General features: G+C 38.3%; 1 protein-coding gene across 1 annotated transcript in view; it reads right to left on the bottom strand.

The window, feature by feature from the left end:
- Positions 1-20,124, bottom strand: part of LOC126146318 (esterase FE4-like) — a 72,446-nt gene extending 52,322 nt beyond the window's left edge. Inside the window, exons 1-3 of the mRNA XM_049915612.1 lie at positions 20,017-20,124; positions 19,627-19,770; positions 2,545-2,679 (exon numbers count right to left, since the gene is read on the bottom strand). Coding sequence (XP_049771569.1) covers positions 2,545-2,679; positions 19,627-19,770; positions 20,017-20,085 — 348 coding nt within the window. The 5' untranslated portion in view covers positions 20,086-20,124. The remainder of the gene's footprint in view (positions 1-2,544; positions 2,680-19,626; positions 19,771-20,016) is intronic.
- Between the last annotated feature and the right edge of the window lie 721 nt (positions 20,125-20,845).

The raw sequence follows: 20,845 nt of genomic DNA, 5'->3' as shown, positions 1-20,845 counted from the left end.
GGACACTTCAGTGACGTCCAAGGACTTCGGCACAACACGGGAAGAGGCAGTTACTGGTTATGAGCTCTGTCTGATTGGCGTAAGACCTGAGTGCCAGGGGCCACTTCCGACAGTGGGAGAGATCATTGCATATCATTGGACAGTTACTGCCCACCTCAAGCTGGGCAGCCCCCAGCCAATAAGGTGCTGTCCCGCCACTATCTGCCTGCTTCACGGGGTGTGTGGAGCTTAGAAGTAATCTTTGACAAGCGGGTTGATATAGTACATCTACTAAAACCAAAATTAAATAATAAAGAAATCACTATTTCGTATTGCCACCTGGAATGTTAGGACCATGTGTCCAAGGTACATTGACGATGCCCAAGAGGTTTATTTCATCCATAAGACTGCTGTAATTGACAGAGAGCTCCATCATTTGAATGTTGACATCGGGGGCCTGAAGGAGACGCGGGCTCTATCAGGGAGGATAATTAGGGCAAAGTGGGGCACTCTGAACCACGGGGCACAATGAATCAGGTAGCATAATTTCAGTATAACATGGTAAATTATTTTTTTCTCTGGGCATATGTTGTCAGTACTGCTCTACCGACTGCCATATGTTAGTTTTGCGACAGTGAAGTAATTTTTGGAGACATAGATAGACTGAATTTTGTTCAATCCTTTGTCACCAAATTTTAGAGAAAGTAAGTCATTGTAACAATATCAATACTGTATTTTAATTATATAAATTTTCAAATATTAACAATGTTCATACATAACCTCACATGAGATTTGTTTGAAATATGTACTGTTGGGGCACATTGAACCAAGCTCTCCCAGGGCACAATGAGCCATGGTTCATTGTGCCCCAGGACTCTTTTAACTGTCAAATACAAGCACTCTGTACTTTATTTCCTTAGCAAGGGTAAAAATATATGTGTAGGTATTTAAGGCTTGTGGATGTGTCTGGTGAATCTGAGTACAACTTTGAAGACTTGGACAAATTACTAGAAACAGATGATTTTGTTTTTACCAAATTTGAACTGGAAAACAAAACACTGGTTTACTATGTGGGGAAGATTTTGAAACCAAAGGATAATGCAGGAGAATATCAGGTATCATTTTTGAGAAAAAGTGAAAAAATGGGAGGGAAGTTTATTTACCTCAGGTAAAGGATGAAGCTTTTGTTCCAGCTAGCAACATACTTTATATGCTCCTATGACGTGCTACTGATGGTGTGAGAACAAGACAAAAATCATATTTAAAATCTGGAATGAACTTCGAGTCCATTGATGTTTGGTAATTCCAAAAATGTCTGCTTGTGTCTGTATATATGCAGATGGATATGTGTGTGTGTGGGCGAGTGTATACCTGTCCTTTTTTCCCCCTAAGGTAAGTCTTTCTGCTCCCGGGATTGGAATGACTCCTTACCCTCTCCCTTAAAACCCACATCCTTACGTCTTTCCCCCTCCTTCCCTCTTTCCTGATGAAGCGACTGTGGGTTGCGAAAGCTTGAATTTTGTGTGTGTGTTTGTGTTTGTTTGTGTGTGTATCAACATACCAACACTTTCGTTTGGTAAGTTACATCATCTTTGTTTTTAGATATATTTTTCCCATGTGGAATGGTTCCCTCTATTATATTCAAAATATTACATGGTATAAATATAGCAGTGTTGTACCCTATTAGCTTATAACTGCCTCTACACCCATATCTATACACAACAGTAAGCCTAAATTTATCAGCATTATTTGGTAGTACCCAGTTATAAGGTAAATAATTAATGTTCTCATGAATACCACAGGGTACATACTATTTGATTTAACATTAAATCACTACCCCTACTTCCCCCTCCTCACAGCCCTCCATCAACCCCCCCCCCTCCCTCACCTCTCCCCCCCTTGACTGCACCTAGCTACCCTACCATCTTTCCCCCTCACCCCTGTACTCTCCAACAAGCAACACTTTAGCATCCCGCAGCCCTACCCAGTTTTCCTTCCCTACCCCACCCCACCCTCTTCCTTACCCCCCCACTGATGACCTCGCTGTTTAGTGCCCTCCACCATAAATCCTCATCATCATCCTTACCCCCATCATGGCTGGCTCTCCCATCATGTGCTGCATGTGCTGCTACTCTGCTACTCACAGTCTGGCTTCAACAGCCAGAGACTGTGGTCTTGTGTGTGTGTGTGTGTGTGTGTGTGTGTGTGAGAGAGAGAGAGAGAGAGAGAGAGAGAGAGAGAGAGTTGCATTTGCTTGAGTGTGTGTGTATTTAACAAAGGTCTTGTTGGCCAAAAGCTCACTTTCTGACAGTTTTTTGTTATGCCTCTCTGCAACTCAGCATATCCGCTATATGGTGAGTATCAACTATCTTTTTCATAATATTGTTAGTTTATGAACTACTACCTTTAATCTGTATATTGTTTATGACTGTCAACACTTCTACTTCAGGCAATGCCTATGGTTTTACATGTAAGCATTTGAAATCACTCACTATCATATACACTCTGTTATTGAGTTTTAGGATAACTGAAAAATAAAGAAAATTAAGTTAGTTGTGTAATTACCTCTGGGGTAAAGACATTTAGGTAGAGACAGTCCTCAACTCCTTCTATGGTTCCATCGCCAAGCCTCTGTATGCACCTCTCAGGATATGATAAAGCATCCTTTGTGTCATTCCAAGGAGACAGGGGCACTGGAGGCTGGAAATTGCAATAAAATGACAAACATGAGAATAAAGTTTCATCACTAATTTTATAAAAACACTTATTTTTCATTGCTTTTAAAGATAAATAATTAATTAGGCACAGCAGCAAAGACTTCTGTCACTTTGTAACTGACCAATGTGGCACTATACTACTTGTTTTTAGGTCACTCCTAATGCTAATATTATTTTATCCTTTTCTGATCTGTTTTTGTTAATAATAAATATACAACAGTTGCACAGAATAACCAGTTTCTTATACAAGCAGTACTTCATTAAAATTTATTATTCATTGTATAATGTTCAGTCTGTTTAAGACAATAATATAGTCTGTTGACATAGAAGTATTTTTTTAAGGACATTTTCATGATTTACTGTGTCATGGCTTTCCAGTATGATTAACTTTGCTAAATGTCTTGGCCATTCAGTTTCATTAGTGTGATTGAACACTTGAGACTGGGCAGAGCCAGAGAATATGGAAGCAGACTTGGAAGAGTAAATACACCCAGGAGAAAGTGATTCATCACTTATGGGTATGGTTCTGGCAATGAAACCATACATACATCACGCTTGTACATCTGGCCACTAAAGCACAGAAGTTGTACCATATTTTACAGACTATAAGATGCTAAAGACTATAAGATGAATCTTAATTTTAAGCAGTTTTTATATAGTGTTTTTACCATTTTTATTATTAGATTGCAAAACCAGACTAAAAAAAATTCTTAATTTATAAAACTGAACTGATATTTAAAATAACTGAAAATCATCATCTGAAATTTCTTCTTCTTAGTCTTTGTCATCGTCATTGTCCTCTTCATATATAAGATGGTCTTCACTGCCATCAAAAGTGTTACTTATGTCGCACTTCTTGAAAGATTTAAAAATAATGACTTCTCTGTCTCTAGTCCATGACTGTTTTATCCACTGACACACTTGTCTGGTTGTAGGTCATTTTATAACTCCCTTTGGCATGAATTCATGTTGGGGTTCATCCATCATTCATTTGTTCCAGTCTTCTCATACATACATTTTAAATGATTTATTTGTAGAGACATTGCCGCACGGGGTAGCCGCGTGGTCTGAGGCATCTTGTCACGGTCCTTGCTGCTGCCCCCATGAGACGTTCAAGTCCTCCCTCGGGCATGGGTGTTTGTGTCGTCCTTAGTGTAAGTTAGTTTAAGTTAGATTAAGGTGTGGGACCAATGACCTCAGCAGTTTGGTCCCATAAGACCTTACCACAAATTTTCAATTATCACGACATCAAGAGGTTGCAAATGCAAAATAAGCCCTCCCAGAATAACAGCAAGTTCTGTATTTCCTTGTCTCAACTTCTCTTTCATATGATTTTCCAAATGACTACTAAACTGATTTAACACAAGAAGAGAATTGTTTTTCAGTAAAACACCTCTCCTTCTCTCCCACACTCTATTAATCCATAATTTCATACCAGACTTGCCCATTGCCCCATAGTCATGTAAGCGAATAACAATACCTGGTGTTTTTTCAGAATATTTTGGCCTTATTTTGTGCTTGGCAATGGTCATTGGATTAAGTTTAGTACCATCAGCACAACTGAAAGGACAACAGTGAAGTGCATTTTTGCTTGTCAACTTGTTTTCTTAGTTATAGTTTTAGCATCTTTCATGGCAACAGTTCTGTTACCCGGCACATCAAATGTCAGAGGAGTTTCATCTGTATGCATTATTTAGCTTAGTTCCATACTGGTTTTCTTTCAGTGTTGAACAATAAAGTGATGGAAAGATAGTATTTTCTCTTTGTACTCTTGAAACATTTTCTGAGATATTTTAATTTTGGTTCACTTCAAAGTCCATGATGCTTCATAAACCTGCACCATCAACAAACTCCATCTTAAGTTAACTCCAAGTTAAGTTCCACTTTAGGACTAGCCTGTGAGCATGTATTCGAATCATTTCTGTATTGATTCCAGTACCATTTTGAGTGTTCTTGAATCCACTTCAATATGTCATATTCTAGTTTTGGCCATTTTGCATTCAGTCCTCTACTTGCACACTTAGTATTTCTCATTTTTTTCGGTTCTTCTTTACTAGCCTGGCAGTTGGGAATGGTTTCTTTGGTTGGTGGAGGGCTGAAATGCCACTTACTTGTTAAAGTAATTGGCTGAAATGCCACTTTCCATGTTCTTCTGCATATCCTATTACTTTCAATTTATAACCCACATCATACAAATACCTTTCTTTTTTTCCATTACAAAACTAGCTATTAACGAAAATATTATACTATTACTGATAACACAAATCACTTTCAATTCCAGTTCAGTGTCAACATAGACTGCATCATAGGCTAGACAGTGTTCTGGGTTCATGATGGCGAGGAGCGATGGAGGCAGTGCAAGTGTGCTGATGAATCCCTGCAACTCATACTCATCGCATCAGTGCACTGCTGCTGCCAGTTGAATTTAATGTTGCCAGAAAGCAATAGATTTCATGTGGCATAAAATACATGGCCATTTTTAAGACTGGTGGGAATATTAAATCAAACACAGGACATTTTTATATTAATTTTGAGTATAAGACACGCCTGAATTTTAGAGGCAATTTTTCACAGAAAAAAGTGTCTTATAGTCTGTACAATATGGTAGTAAGCCACCTGGGTTTGGATACTTCTGTAACTACTGTGAAAGGTTTCCAGAATTTGGAAAACCAATCAGAGAAAGAAGCAAGTAAGTGACAAGATACCTGGACACAAAACTAGTAGTCAATGGCAGGCTATAAATAGGTATCATAGAGAATAAGTGGCAGTAATTCACAATATGTAGCTGTCACTGTGAGAGTTAGTTAACCAAGAGGAGCCACTGGAGTACAGTTGGAGATGGGAGGTGTACCAAGATGCCTGAAGAACAACAGTATAGACTTGATGCCCCAGAACTGAGAGTCACAGAGAACTAAGCATCCTACAAAGAAATCTGCATCCCATTTCAGTGTGCAGCTGACTTATGAAGAAGATTACTGGATGCACTGGGTGGGTGTCTTCATCTGTGTGTCACATAACAGTAAGCAGATCAAGAGCATTCTGCACTTGTCTCTATTAGTGATCTAATACAAGTGGTTGTGTAAAGAATTAAAATGAGTCGTGGAATACTATACATCTCTGGCAAAGCTGAATAGTTAAGCAAACAGAGTGAGGTATATATATTCCCTATAGATAAGCAGAATGAGTCATGGGAAGCACTTGTGTCTGCTAGCTAGGAACCAATGTTGTTAAAATAATTTGAACAATTTGCTATGACAAAATTACTCCTGAGGGAGCTAGGCAAATGAGCCATAAAGGTAAAGACACAGAAGACATCCCTCCCAGAAGCCAAATATCTTGATTCAAAGATAATTGTTTAAATATATCCTACTCTGGTAATACCCCTTCCATACTCTTCAGCTTCATTAAGTAACTGAGGAAGGCATTTCTTCCTTTTCACTTCCTATGATGTTACAAAGGAGCCAGCACACCACGAATTCTTACTCAACTCCTGTCAGAGACTAACAGGGATGCAACAGCTATACTTGTTAACAGTGTTAAAGTTGCTAAAATTGATTTGTTTCAAAAATGTTGCTGATCATTTAAAAGCCCTCATGCTAGTATTTTTAAGAAATATTTTACTTTTTCCCAAAACTTCATTGTTTCAAAGGTTACTTAGACACAAAATTGTCATGTTCTAGAATGTTAAAATCTTAAAATATGATTAGTCCCCAAATTCAGTACCATAGTTCTGTAGTCCTTATTTTCCTGTTTTCAGTAATGTATACTTTTATTAAAAACTTGTTAGTCTGTTAATTATTCCAATTAGAAAATTTCACTTTCTGAAAACTTTTTAGTGAACTTTGGGACTTCCCTATCACAATTAATTCCTCTCCCATCAAACAGTACTTACAATTTTGCTATTTTCTAGTTATGCTGCTATTATACAAACACACTGAACTGCCTATCTATCTTTGTCTCTCTTAATTTTCATTTTTTTCTTTTTGTGTATGGTGATCCACAAAACTACCATCCAGTAACATTATAATCCATTTTTTGCAGAATCTTATGACATAGCCTTAGCTCAAATGTAATGAGTTGTCTTGTACACAACGACTTTCCTTTATAACAATCGACACGGATTCACTGATCATGTGAAAGCCAATCACACTTTCCTCAAATACTCACAAAAAAATCCACATAGTTGCAGTAATTCTTGTTCCAAAAAGAATTTGATTCAGTACAATATCAATATCTGTTATAGAAAATATGATTCTATTGGTTGCCAAGAAAAAATTATGAAAGAAAATTTATGACTGTATTCATAATTCTTTAATATGGAGAACTCAGCATTTCATTTTGTATAGAGTGTCATTGATAGATGGAGAAGTAACTTCAGGTGTGCCCCAGGAAAACATGTTAGGACGCTTGCTCATCATGTTATATGGGATGATTATAATTTAAGTTAAACTTTCAAAATGCTGTAGAAATACCACCACTGGTCAGAATATATAGTACATGGAGAATTGCTCAAACATTGGACATACATGTGAGCATGGTGCATAAAATCCTATGAAACATCCATCTTTGCTATCCATTAAAAACTAACGATGTGCATAAGTTGCTTCCCATTGACCTGCCAGCAAGAGAGACCTTTGCTTTAGAATTTCTTGCTTGCTTGGAAGTGGACAATGATTGGCTGTGGATGATTTTGTGGACAGATGAAGCCAACTTCCACCTGACAGGCTATGTCAATACACAGAATTGTCAAATTGTAAAATGGAAAATCCAAAAGCAATTCAGCCAGTGCCACTTCTTTCTGAAAAGGTCACTGTGTGGTGCAGGTCTACAGCATCATTTATCATAGGGCCATATTTTTTCGAAGAGACAGGTGCTTTCAATCATGTTACCTGTACCATCACTGGTAAGCACTATGGGTGTCTTTTGCACACCCACATCATTCCATCTGTCCAACAGCATGGACGGGATCATTTTTATGCAAGATGGTGCACCTCTGCAGATTGCAAATCTAGTTAAGCAGGTGCTGAAGTGCCATTTCAGAAATGGTAGAATTATCAGCCGCCAATTCCATACAGCCTGAGCATCCTGATCAGCTGATCTTCATCCATGTGACTTCTGGCCATGGGGCTATCTGAAATATTTTGTGTTCAGTGTAATGACTCCAAACTAAGCTGCATTGAATGCATGCATTGTGCAACACATTCTGAATGTGACCCTGGAAACACTTCGATCTGTTGTAGAACATGCTGCTTCTCGATTTCAACTTGTTGCAGAAAACAGTGGAATAAGTTTTGCACCAGCCTCATAGAAATTAATAATCCAGTTTGATTCTGATTGATGCTTTTTATGCAGCTTTTGGACTCAGGCAATTAAAACCCAATGTGATTGATGATTTTTATGTGGTTTTTGGCCTCACAACAATTAAAAACTAGTGTGAGTGATGATTTTTATTGGTTTTTGGCCTCAAGACAGTTAGAAACCTATTTTTCCTATCCAATGTGATTTGACATTACCATGGTGGATGGACTTACATAACTAACAGTATCACACCTGTAAACCCATGCACACTGAGTAGTACAGTTTGTTTGACATCAAATACACAACTTAGGCATTGTTGTATGATTTATTTTTCATTTGTATCCAACCACTATTAAATTATGATGCTTACAAGTACAATCTGTTGCTACATTTTGTAACTATTTATTTTTCTTCTGCCACATTTTCCCCCTTCTCTGATATTCTTTGATATGGGAGACACAGCATTTCATCTTGTATAGAGAGTCATTGACAGATGTAGAAGTAACTTCAGGTGTTCCCCAGGAAAACATGTTAGGCACTTGCTCATCGTGTTATATGGGATGATTATAATTAAAGTTAAACTTTCAAAACACTGTAGAAATATCACCACCAATTTGATGTCACTCTGACCAGTGGTGTTATCTCTACAGTGTATGAATGTGTATGAATGACCATGCAGAAAATGTTAATAGTAACCTCAGATGTTTCACACTGACATGAACTGAGCATATGACAATATCATCTGGGAGACTAAATATGGGTTTTTTCAGTCACTTGGTGCAGGTCTGTCAATTTGACACTATTTTAGTGACTTTCACATTCAGCGTTTTTTTTTTTTTTTTTTGTTTTTTTTTTTTTACAGGTGATGCAATAATGTGTAATGAGACAATGTCTGGAAAAAGCTGCACAAATAGTCAGTCAGCTCTTGATGAGTTTTCAAAATTATATGAAAATTAGCAGCTTGTTTTAAATATTTAGATTGTAAAATTGTACACCTCACGAAAAGAAAAGAAAAAAGAAAATATCCTAAAACTACAATATAAATGAGCCATAGCTGAAATTGGTCAACTCATACAAATATTTAGGTGTAACAATAGGTAGGAATATGAAATGAAATGATTAATAAGGCTTAGTTATATATAAAGCAAGTGGCAGCCATTGGTTCATTGGTAGAATACTAGGGAAATGCATTTAGTCTGCAAAGGATTCTTCTCTTGCTCTCAGAATACTAGATAACAGAATAGTCTATAGGTGTTTACTTCTAGTTTATAGTGTTCAGCAGGCACAACACTGTGGTGACCAGAAGTGTAGCCTTCATCATGTGTTCTGATGAACTGATCTCCTGGAGTGTTTGGCTAATTTATGGCTTCTCACTAGGATGCTCCAGGTGTGTTTGGTACATGAGGATGCATACTAATGGGTGAAGAGGTGACTGCATTGGTGTTTGTGAAGGGCGACACCCAGCAGAGTGCCCAAGCTGAGGCAGTACTCCACACAACCTGCTCACCAAACCTTTCCAAGACCATAGTCATTATCTCTGGTATGTATTTCAATCATTTCTCTAGCAACGCTTTCCCTGTATTTCAACATTCTGTGCTGAAATATGGGCCCATTTGCATTCCATCGCATGAGTGTTCTCTGAGTTGTTAGGATACATTTGTCAAGTGTGTTCCTGGTGTTCTCAGTGACAATCTTTGATGGTGTTCACTGTTTGTCCAATATGTGTCTTGCCATACTGACATGCAATCTGGTATATCATGGACTTCTGTAAACTGAGGTCATCCTTGACACTCCCCAAAAATGATGCTTTGTTGGATGGGTGGATGACAGTTTGTACCTGGTGATTTTTCAGTATGTACTGGATTTTTCCTGACTGCCTGCTGGTGTATGGTATAAAGGCTGCAGCTGCCTCTTTCTCCATGACCAAGTCCACCTCTATAGATTGTGCTGTTGTAGTGGGGTGTAGTGCACACCTAATTCACCATTCTGAGGCACCATTTTTCTGGAACATAGTTCTGAGATATTTCAGTTTTCATGGGAGACTCTGCATATGAGACAGTGCACACCCTGAGTACCAGTATTTGATGCACCCCAGTCCTCTGCATAGGATGGTGGCAGCTGTCTGGGTACAAATACAGGTCAGTGTGTGTTTTCTTCCTGAGTGCCATCTGCTCTTCTCTTGACCATGACATCCAGGAGTAGTAGTTTTCCCTCTGCCTCAGTCTCCACAGTGGATCTGAAATTGTGATGTATGGAGTTTTGGTATATGTGGAAGTAAAGGAGTTGTTTTTCCATGGGACCAAATGATGGATTTTGGGACATAGCAAGTTAGAATTATTCCATCTGTTATGTCTTCAACTCCTGACAATAACAAGATTTCTTTTCTTTCTGATCTTTCTCCTATTTGGAAATAGTTACTTACATAATTTACATGTGATATGTGCATAAATATTACAAAATCTTATCTATGCTGAGTTTCATTTGTAGTCATTGTTTAGGTTATTAATTTTAATGCATTTGATTTTTTAATGTATGTAGTTTCCATGAACATTTTATTTCAATAGATATAAATAATTATACTTTTAACTGCAGTATGACTTAGCAAATATCATGTGAGCTAATACATATTTATGGGCTTAAGGGGACCACTCATTATAAAAATTGGATTTCCAGCTTTTCAGTAACATAGTTGAAATTCTGTGAAACCAATTAACTTACCAGATAGTTAACAGCAATGTTCAGAAGCAGTTACATTTTCAGTTGTGTATGCAGATTTTTGCCTCTGTGCTTGTTAGATATCAATCTTTTCTGTTATACTTTCATTGATATAATTTTTATGCAGAAGGAGACATACTTCATCAGTTGATTAAGTCATTAATTAGGGTTTCTGCATAATTGCTTGTCTTTCTAAATATGGTATTCTCAAAGTGGATGCATAAAATAGTTTTATAAAATTTTCTAAATTCCTAGACCACAACATATTTCATAAACAAATTTATGGTGAATAGTTGTAGTCCATAATGAGCAATAAAATATAACCTAGCAGGTTTGCAAATGGCTGTGAAGTTTCCAAAATAGCAGTTTGTTCATGCGCCATTCTTAAAACAGCCAGGCATCACCCAGAATAGCCAGTTCTGGTTGAGTGAATAAACAAACATCATCTGTGTTGAATTTGTCCATGGTAATCGCTCATGTAACAGCTATGTTCAATCTGTCCATGAAAATACATGTATCAGCAGCCACAAAAACTTCGTAATGTCAGTGCATAAGAACTTACAAGCAGAATGAGATTTTCACTCTGCAGCGGAGTGTGCGCTGATATGAAACTTCCTGGCAGATTAAAACTGTGTGTCCGACCGAGACTCGAACTCGGGACCTTTGCCTTTCGCGGGCAAGTGCTCTACCAACTGAGCTACCGAAGCACGATTCACGCCCGGTACTCACAGCTTTACTTCTGCCAGTACCTCGCTTCCTACCTTCCAAACTTTACAGAAGCTCTCCTGCGAACCTTGCAGAACTAGCACTCCTGAAAGAAAGGATATAGCGGAGAAATGGCTTAGCCACAGCCTGGGGGATGTTTCCAGAATGAGATTTTCACTCTGCAGCGGAGTGTGCACTGATATGAAACTTCCTGGCAGATTAAAATTGTGTGTGCGACCGAGACTCGAACTCGGGACCTTTGCCTTTCGCGGGCAAGTGCTCTACCAACTGAACTACCGAAGCACGATTCACGCCTGGTACTCACAGCTTTACTTCTGCCAGTACCTCGCCTCCTACCTTCCAAACTTTACAGAAGCTCTCCTGCGAACCTTGCAGAACTAGCACTCCTGAAAGAAAGAATATAGCGGAGACATGGCTTAGCCACAGCCTGGGGGATGTTTCCAGAATGAGATTTTCACTCTGCAGCGGAGTGTGCGCTGATATGAAACTTCCTGGCAGATTAAAATTGTGTGTCCGACCGAGACTCGAACTCGGGACCTTTGCCTTTCGCGGGCAAGTGCTCTACCAACTGAGCTACCGAAGCACGATTCAAGCCCGGTACTCACAGCTTTACTTCTGCCAGTACCTCGCCTCCTACCTTCCAAACTTTACAGAAGCTCTCCTGCGAACCTTGCAGAACTAGCACTCCTGAAAGAAAGGATATAGCGGAGACATGGCTTAGCCACAGCCTGGGGGATGTTTCCAGAATGAGATTTTCACTCTGCAGCGGAGTGTGCGCTGATATGAAACTTCCTGGCAGATTAAAACTGTGTGTCCGACCGAGACTCGAACTCGGGACCTTTGCCTTTCGCGGGCAAGTGCTCTACCAACTGAGCTACCGAAGCACGATTCGTGCCCGGTACTCACAGCTTTACTTCTGCCAGTACCTCGCCTCCTACCTTCCAAACTTTACAGAAGCTCTCCTGCGAACCTTGCAGAACTAGCACTCCTGAAAGAAAGGATATAGCGGAGACATGGCTTAGCCACAGCCTGGGGGATGTTTCCAGAATGAGATTTTCACTCTGCGGCGGAGTGTGCGCTGATATGAAACTTCCTGGCAGATTAAAACTGTGTGTCCGACCGAGACTCGAACTCGGGACCTTTGCCTTTCGCGGGCAAGTGCTCTACCAACTGAGCTACCGAAGAACGATTCACGCCCGGTACTCACAGCTTTACTTCTGCCAGTACCTCGCCTCCTACCTTCCAAACTTTACAGAAGCTCTCCTGCGAACCTTGCAGAACTAGCACTCCTGAAAGAAAGGATATAGCGGAGACATGGCTTAGCCACAGCCTGGGGGATGTTTCCAGAATGAGATTTTCACTCTGCAGCAGAGTGTGCGCTGATATGAAACTTCCTGGCAGATTAAAACTGTGTGTCCGACCGAGACTCGAACTCGGGACCTTTGCCTTTCGCGGGCAAGTGCTCTAGTTCTGCAAGGTTCGCAGGAGAGCTTCTGTAAAGTTTGGAAGGTAGGAGGCGAGGTACTGGCAGAAGTAAAGCTGTGAGTACCGGGCATGAATCGTGCTTCGGTAGCTCAGTTGGTAGAGCACTTGCCCGCGAAAGGCAAAGGTCCCGAGTTCGAGTCTCGGTCGGACACACAGTTTTAATCTGCCAGGAAGTTTCATATCAGCGCACACTCCGCTGCAGAGTGAAAATCTCATTCTGGAAACATCCCCCAGGCTGTGGCTAAGCCATGTCTCCGCTATATCTTTTCTTTCAGGAGTGCTAGTTCTGCAAGGTTCGCAGGAGAGCTTCTGTAAAGTTTGGAAGGTAGGAGGCGAGGTACTGGCAGAAGTAAAGCTGTGAGTACCGGGCGTGAATCGTGCTTCGGTAGCTCAGTTGGTAGAGCACTTGCCCGCGAAAGGCAAAGGTCCCGAGTTCGAGTCTCGGTCGGACACACAGTTTTAATCTGCCAGGAAGTTTAACTTACAAGCAATCTCGTTAATTCAAGTTTTTGACTATTTTGACTAAACTGTGTTGAGGTTGGTAGGAGGGCCAGACCATTGTTGTTGTTGGAATGACTGATTGCTGAGTTTTAATTTTTGTTAAGGATGGGACTAAGTGAAATATTGCAGTGAACTTTTCTCTGATGAATTCCTGCATGACAGTATGTGTACTGTGAATAAAATATAAATATAAATATGAAATCTATTCTGTGACAAAATTAATCTTCCAGTTTAGTGACTTGTTAGAGCTACTAAAACACTGTGCTTCAATGACACTGTAATTTGTACGTTGAATTCTTCCACAGGACTGTTCATTCTTTGTGAGAGCCAACCTGGTTGGAGTGCTATTAACCTTATGAAGTTCAAAAACTGGTTATTGTCTCAACCATAGGACACAGAGGAATGTGTGGAAAAGTGAAATGAAAATAAAGGTGTTGTGTAAACTTTTGGGCAAGTACCATCCAGCACTCACTAAAATTTTCAGTTTGATGACAACAAACTGATGTGCTGCTGAGGAGGCAGAGAGAAAAAGACAATGGAAAATCAGGTTAGTTCATTTACAAAGTGTCATCCAATAGCAGAAGAAGCATTAGATTTCCATTTGGATCACTTCAGTGCTTCTTCCTCAAAGTGCTGCATGTGTAGTTTGGAAACAAGAAGATGAAAATGGGCTGCCCATTGTGACACCTTCCATCTGCTCTTAGTATTCTCCATTAAACTGATAACACAGACCAATGATGGAAAAACTTTTTTGCTGAAAATACCTTGTTCTTATGTTTTTTAGGATGGAAAATCCAAATATGATACTTAAAAAACTGTATCACTCACCATTTCTTCACATTTTACACTTAAATTTATTAAATTAATATGTATTCTTTAATAAAAAGAAATTAATTTGTTAGCACTCTGTACATACAGTTAAAATTACTCTTCTTTTAAAAATATTTTGAAATTACTTAAAATCTGGTACACTTAAAATTCCTGTTATTAATTGCACAATCTAACAATAATTCTTAAATTTATTTCTGGACTCATTTATAAAATAATGATATAATTTGGAAATGATTCTTCCTCTGTCGAGAAAGTTCGTAAACTCTTTTGCTTTGTAAACTCTATGGAATATTGTGAATACTGCAGAATGTTACGTAGTAGCGGAAATGCCTCTGATGGAAGTAGACAAATTTCTCATCATGTCAACAACAATGTGAATTCATCTTCTGAAGTGGAATTGTAAAGTCAATGTGATATAAAAAAAATGGGACAAAATAAAAAGCTTTTCATAGGAACAGGCGAATCTCCATCAGTTATTCAGTTCAACAAAAACCCGCAGTGTTTTAAAAATTATAGCCTCAAGAATGCACCACAGACATAAGATTTAGATCCAACAACAATGAGATAATGAAGATAAGTAAGAAGATTTTGTGATGTATATCTTATGACTCTCAAAGCTTTGAAGATGGTGAAGTGTGGGAGAGTAAGATTTCATTATTCATGTTGCTTCTGCATAATGTTTCATTGTTTGTATCAATACACATTTGTATTGCTATATCTTTTGAAATTCTGAACATTTGCAAGTGCAGTGGTAAACTCATACTGTAGGCTTAATAGAAATGTTGTTTTGTGTAGTTGCTTCAGTTCTTATACAGAATTAATAATTTTTTAACTTAACTGATTGAAAGATGATCGTCAGCCTTATTTATTCACTGTCCTGTAAAACATCACACCAACGACAATGCAGCCCCACTGTGAATGCTATTCTTGAAGACAGGATGAGTTAGTTGATGTTTGTAAGCAGCTGTAAATCACCTTGATTACTGTCAAAGGATTGGTAGCTACTGTGAATCAGAATGTTGGAAGAGCTTCTGAGAGTCATGCACTGGCACCTGAGATACCAAAGGTACTTCAGCACTTACCCTCTCCTATCGATCTTGTCTCCTCTGCAAGATGTGTCACGACTCATTCCCTTAACCATAAGTGGCATGTTGGTGGTACATCTAGATGTGCTGCACAGGGTAGATAGAGACCAGAGGACCCAGGGTGTTATACCAATCCCCTTAACCAACAAGTTTTGAGGCGCTGTGTTCCATTAAAACTGAGACAGAGTCAGAGGAATTAACTTCATTTTTTGGGAAACCTGCCTTGTCCTGTGTTAAGAGGAGGCAAATGCAAAAGGGCATGTGTTTATTCATTTTCAACAGTTCACACATATGGTGAATAAGGGTACTCCTTAGGGAAAAGGCAGAAAACGGCAGGAAAGAACATAAGATGCACTCGAGGTGTATGTCTGGGGTTTCATTCAACATGTTGAAGAGTCTGCACCAAGAGCCTTTGAAGGACCAGAGTGCAGACAACTGCAGATAGTGGCACATGTTGTAACAAACTATTCTTGTCATCTGGGATCTGGGATCACACATGGATCATTCCAATGATTGGCAGAGAAGGCTGAGAAGATAAGCCTTGTGCACAGGTTTTCAACAAAGCTTGCAATTTGCAGCATTGTCCTTGGAAATGATTGTTGCCGCCCTAGTTCTAAATTGAGTGGGAGAACTGAACCAGGGACTTTGAAGGTTCTGTGACAATTTAAGCTGTGACTTCCTGGACTTGTGCCATGGGGTTAAGAACCATAAGATCCCATAAATGGGTCAGGTGTGCACTACATGTTAGAAAATGGCACCCAGGTAGCTGACTGCGTGTGGTGTGCACACAAGGGTTTTTTAAATTATGTGACTCTCCATCCAGTCCAGGTAACATCAGCTGTAGGAGACCCAGAAGTATAAGTTTAAGATTCCAAAGAATGCCCCCCACCCCCGGGCAAGAGCATTAAAATCATAGTAGTAACTGTTACTGTTGACCACCAGACTTAACTCCGGATTTAACCAAGGACTCCACAGAAAAACTTTCAGTTTGTTTGTACATAATTTTCTCAGTCCTACTGTAATCACTGGTGGAGACTTTCATCATCCAACAATCAATTGGAAAAATTAAAGTTTTGTTAGTGCTGGTTATGACAAGACATCCTGTGAAGCATTACTAAATGGCTTCTCTGAATACTACATAGAACAGTTCAGAACCCCACCCATGATGGAAATATATTATATCTAATGGCAGCAAATAGACCTGACTTCTCTGAGGATGTTCATGTCAAAACTAGCATCAGTGATGATGAGGCATACCTATTTACAGGAAGGATGGATAAGTGAGCCACAAAACTATCATCCAATATTCTTGACACTGATTTGTTACAGAATCTTACAACATTTCCTAAGCTCAATCACAATGAGCTATCTTGAACAAATTTACTTCCTCAATGCCAATAAGCAAGGATTTTTTAAAAACTGACCATACAAAACCCAATTAACACTTTTCTCACATGGCATACTGAAATATTGTGTGAAAGCAGTCAGGCAGATGCAGCATTTCTTGATTTCTAAAAACCATTTAACTCAATACCACATCCATGCTTCTTATAAAAAATATGATTGTATGGAGTAGCAAGTGAAATTTATAACTGGAATGCAGATTTTTTGATAGTGAGGATGCTTCAAATTTTCTGGGATGGAGAGTCATCATCAGGTGCAGAAGTAACTTTGAGCCCTCAGGGAAGTGTGTTAGGATCCTTGCTGTTCATGTTGTGTGTTAATGAGCTTTCAGGCAACACAAAAAGCAACCTTAGCTGCTTTGCAGAAAATACAGTTATCAGTAATGAAGTATTGTCACAGAGAAGCTGCATAAATTTTCTCTCAGATCCTGATATGATTTCAAAATGGTGCAAAGATTGGCAACTTGCTTTAAATATTCAGAAATGTAAAACTGTGTATTCCACAAAAAGAGAAAAATTTCGTATTCTATGACTAAAATAACTCAGAACCACTGTTGGAATTGACCAACTCATACAAATACCTCGATAAAACAGTTTGTAGGGATATGAAATGGAATGATCACATAGGCCCCGTCATGGGTTAAGCAGTTGGTAGATTTCAATTTATTGGTGGAACACTAAAGAAATGAAGTCAGTTTATAAAAGATATTGCTTACAAATGACTGTTGTACCCATTCTAGAATATTGCTCATGTGTGTGGGACCCATAGAAAATAGGTTAATGGAGGATATTGAATGTACGCAGAGAACGGCAGCACAAATGTCACAGGCTTGTTTGACCTATTGGAGAGTCTCTCAGAGATGCTGAAGAAACTGAACTGGTAGACTCTTGAAGATAGACATAAACCATCCTGAGTAAGCCTACTTACAAAGCTTCAATAACCTTCTTTAAAGATACAGGGTACTTATAAATGGTGGAAAAATCGAAATTTTTTTTGACTTTATTAAATTCTATAGTCTTTCCTGATTACATTGATTTATACATAATACATTAAATGAAAAAGACCTATATACACCGAATTTTAAAGTTACAGTCATGTATGCTGCCACACCCCCTTTATTTCTGTTATGGAAACCAGTATGATTTAAAAAAGAACTGTGAACTTTCTGTTCCCAGCAATTATACATATGGTACATTGTATATGTTGGTAACAGTGCAGGTTTCTAGTGTCTGTAAATGATTATCTTTGCCAGTATTTACTTTTGTTTCACTGAAGCAGTTTGTTCATGTGTTACTGAATGTATGTTGCCCAAGTGCTAGATATATTTGAGGAAGTACATATCCTTCAGTGTCCAATAAATATGAACCATGCCATGCATCAAGAAATTCAATGAAAGGAAATTCTGTGGTAAACAGGACACAAAAAAAGCAAGCCACACTGTTGAAAGTAACCAATGTATCAGTTCTTCAGGGAAGAAACACCCACATGGCACACCTCCTGGTGATTAAAATTTTTGTGTTGACAATGACACTGTTTGTAGTGGATTTGTTGTTGATGTGAGCATCTTATCTTCTTTGATAAAGGAAGTGGCAAAATGTAAATAATGTGATGGTGTAGACAGTATGGAAACAACAAATAACTGAACAACAGAATAACAGGAAGGGTTTAGCTTCAAAATTAGTTGTTCTATGCAGATCCTGCAATAAATCTACCTCAAAAATGACTTCAAACATTGTGCATAATTCATATGAAGTGAATTCGAAGTTAGTGTAGCAATGCATGCAATAGGAAAAGGAAAAAAGGCTGCTCAAACGTTTTGTGGTTTGATCGACCTTCCTCTTCCTCCCAGTAGGTTCAGCAAGTACATAAAAATACTTTTAGGCGCCTTGATGGTTGTGTCTAAAACATTTATGAAATGTGCAGTAGAAGAAGTAGTATTTATGGTGATACCTTGATAACAAAACTGGAGTGTTGTAGACATGTGCAAGAGAGAATGGGTGCTAGATTGAGGAAGCTATGTAGAGAAATGAAACGAAAGTTGCTATCTGATGGAATATCTCTGTCTGGCTGAGGAAGATTGACAGAAACTTAAATAGAACATCTTCAGAGCTATTATGGACTGGCCATTATACGAACTGCACCTCTGAATGATGTTACAGCAATGAGAAAAGCTGTATGGGCCACCTACTTCCATAAGTTGTGCACAGATGACCACCCTGTTCACGGACTTAGCCCTAAAGGCACAGATTCTTGGTGTGGCTACCAAAAAGCAAAAGAAAGTGGTCAAATATACCATCATAAGCATTCTCAACCTGATCCTGTTATGAATGAAATAAAACCAATTTTTAGAGACCTGAGTTACCCTGTTTTGCTTAGTAAATGTCTTCATGGGGGCACTCATAATACAAATGAAAGTTTCAACAATTGCATTTGGGAAAGATTGCCCAAGAATGTTTTTGCGGGACTAAAAACATTAAAAGTTGGTGTACTAGATGCTGTGATATGTTTCAGTGATGGAGTAATCACAAGGTTGGAAGTCCTGAGAAATTTAAGTATAAAATGTGGCTCTAATATGGAAGATCTATTGCCTGCATGGACAGACAATGGGTTCATGAACCTGTGAAGCTGAAAGACTCACGCTTCACACTACCAAAGAAACAAGTAGTGCTAAAAGGAATGCCAAGAGCAAGCTTGAAGATGAAGCTTCACTGTGAGATATAAGGAACCTGAAGTTAACTTTTGTAATTGTAAATTTGTTAAAATTGTAATTTCAACAATATACTGCCAGTCCAATAGTTGCCTTTATCCATAGGAGATGGGTTTGAACATTACAGTTACAAGAAAAACATAAAAGAATTTTTAAAAACTATTTTATTTTTTCTTACCTTAAAACGCAGTTGTCCTACTGGTGGTTCAGCATATGGGATTCCTCTGAAGATATAAACTGGATTACCTGATGTAGTGTTAAATAATCGTCCTCTAATATGACCCAGAGGTGTGTTAACTGTTTTGAATATTCTTTCTGCACCCTGAGAATGAGGTCAAAATAAAGTAAACTGTAAATTACTAAAAGGAAGACCAGATCTGATGGGAAGTACAAGTAGAAACAAATGCTTGGTAGGCATTAATAAAATTAACAGAAGACTTTTTTTTAGATGTTACACTACAGTGTAAAATAAATGAAATTGAGATTCAAATAATGAAATTTTTCAAATTAATGTTTTTCACATAAGTAGGAATTAGTCATTAGAAGATTATAACAAATGATTTCTTACCTGAACATGCTTCACTGTAGAGTAAATAATAAATATCAATGTCAGGTAAGCAATTTTTAAGTGAAACATTGTTGCAGCTTAAAGATGCTAATGGCACAGACTGCTAGGCAGAGAGGAGTACATGTTGGAAAGAGATGCAGTTTCTATATATACCTATCTCTATCTATAATTATAATTTTACTCTCAGATAAAATAAACATTAGGAAAAAGAGCCATGTGTGAATCTGTTATTTAGTGATAACATGGGTTACTTATTGTGAAATCTCAAGAGTATACTTCAGAAAACTGTGGGAAAATATTGGTGATTATATAGTGTTGAAGTGCTTCAAGTAATTATCTCACACGCTTTAAAGTAATTTACCTTGTCCATATCTGTGACATCAGGTTTTTTCTGACGTACTGATTACATGATAAACCTCTCTTAACCTGGCACATATGAAGACACATAATTTTTGTTGGCAGGCAATAAAACTCTAATCAGTGATTTGATTTGATCTTTTATTTGCTCCTGTTGATTACATACTGTACAGAGGGTGTACTAGTAATACAGGACAAGTCAAATGAAATAATATAAAACTATGTGATGTGAGCATTTTATATATTGTGCAAACACTTATATGATAATAACTGAACACTGGCTGAAAGGAAATGAGTAGACAACAGTGAAAATAATGGATCATGTATTAGTTGCAGAAACATGTAGAAATCAGTTTTCATATGGAGGGAACTGCATACACATGAAGAAAGATAACAAACTCAATAACTTAGATATTATTGAATCCTTAAACACTGAAAAAGGTTTTGAAATATTGGGCATAGAAACTCTAGC

The sequence above is a fragment of the Schistocerca cancellata genome, chromosome 2 (genome assembly GCF_023864275.1).
Source record: "Schistocerca cancellata isolate TAMUIC-IGC-003103 chromosome 2, iqSchCanc2.1, whole genome shotgun sequence".
Classification (NCBI taxonomy): Eukaryota; Metazoa; Arthropoda; class Insecta; order Orthoptera; family Acrididae; genus Schistocerca; species Schistocerca cancellata.
Note: the sequence above shows the minus strand (reverse complement) of the source record. Positions and strands in the feature narration are given on the sequence as shown.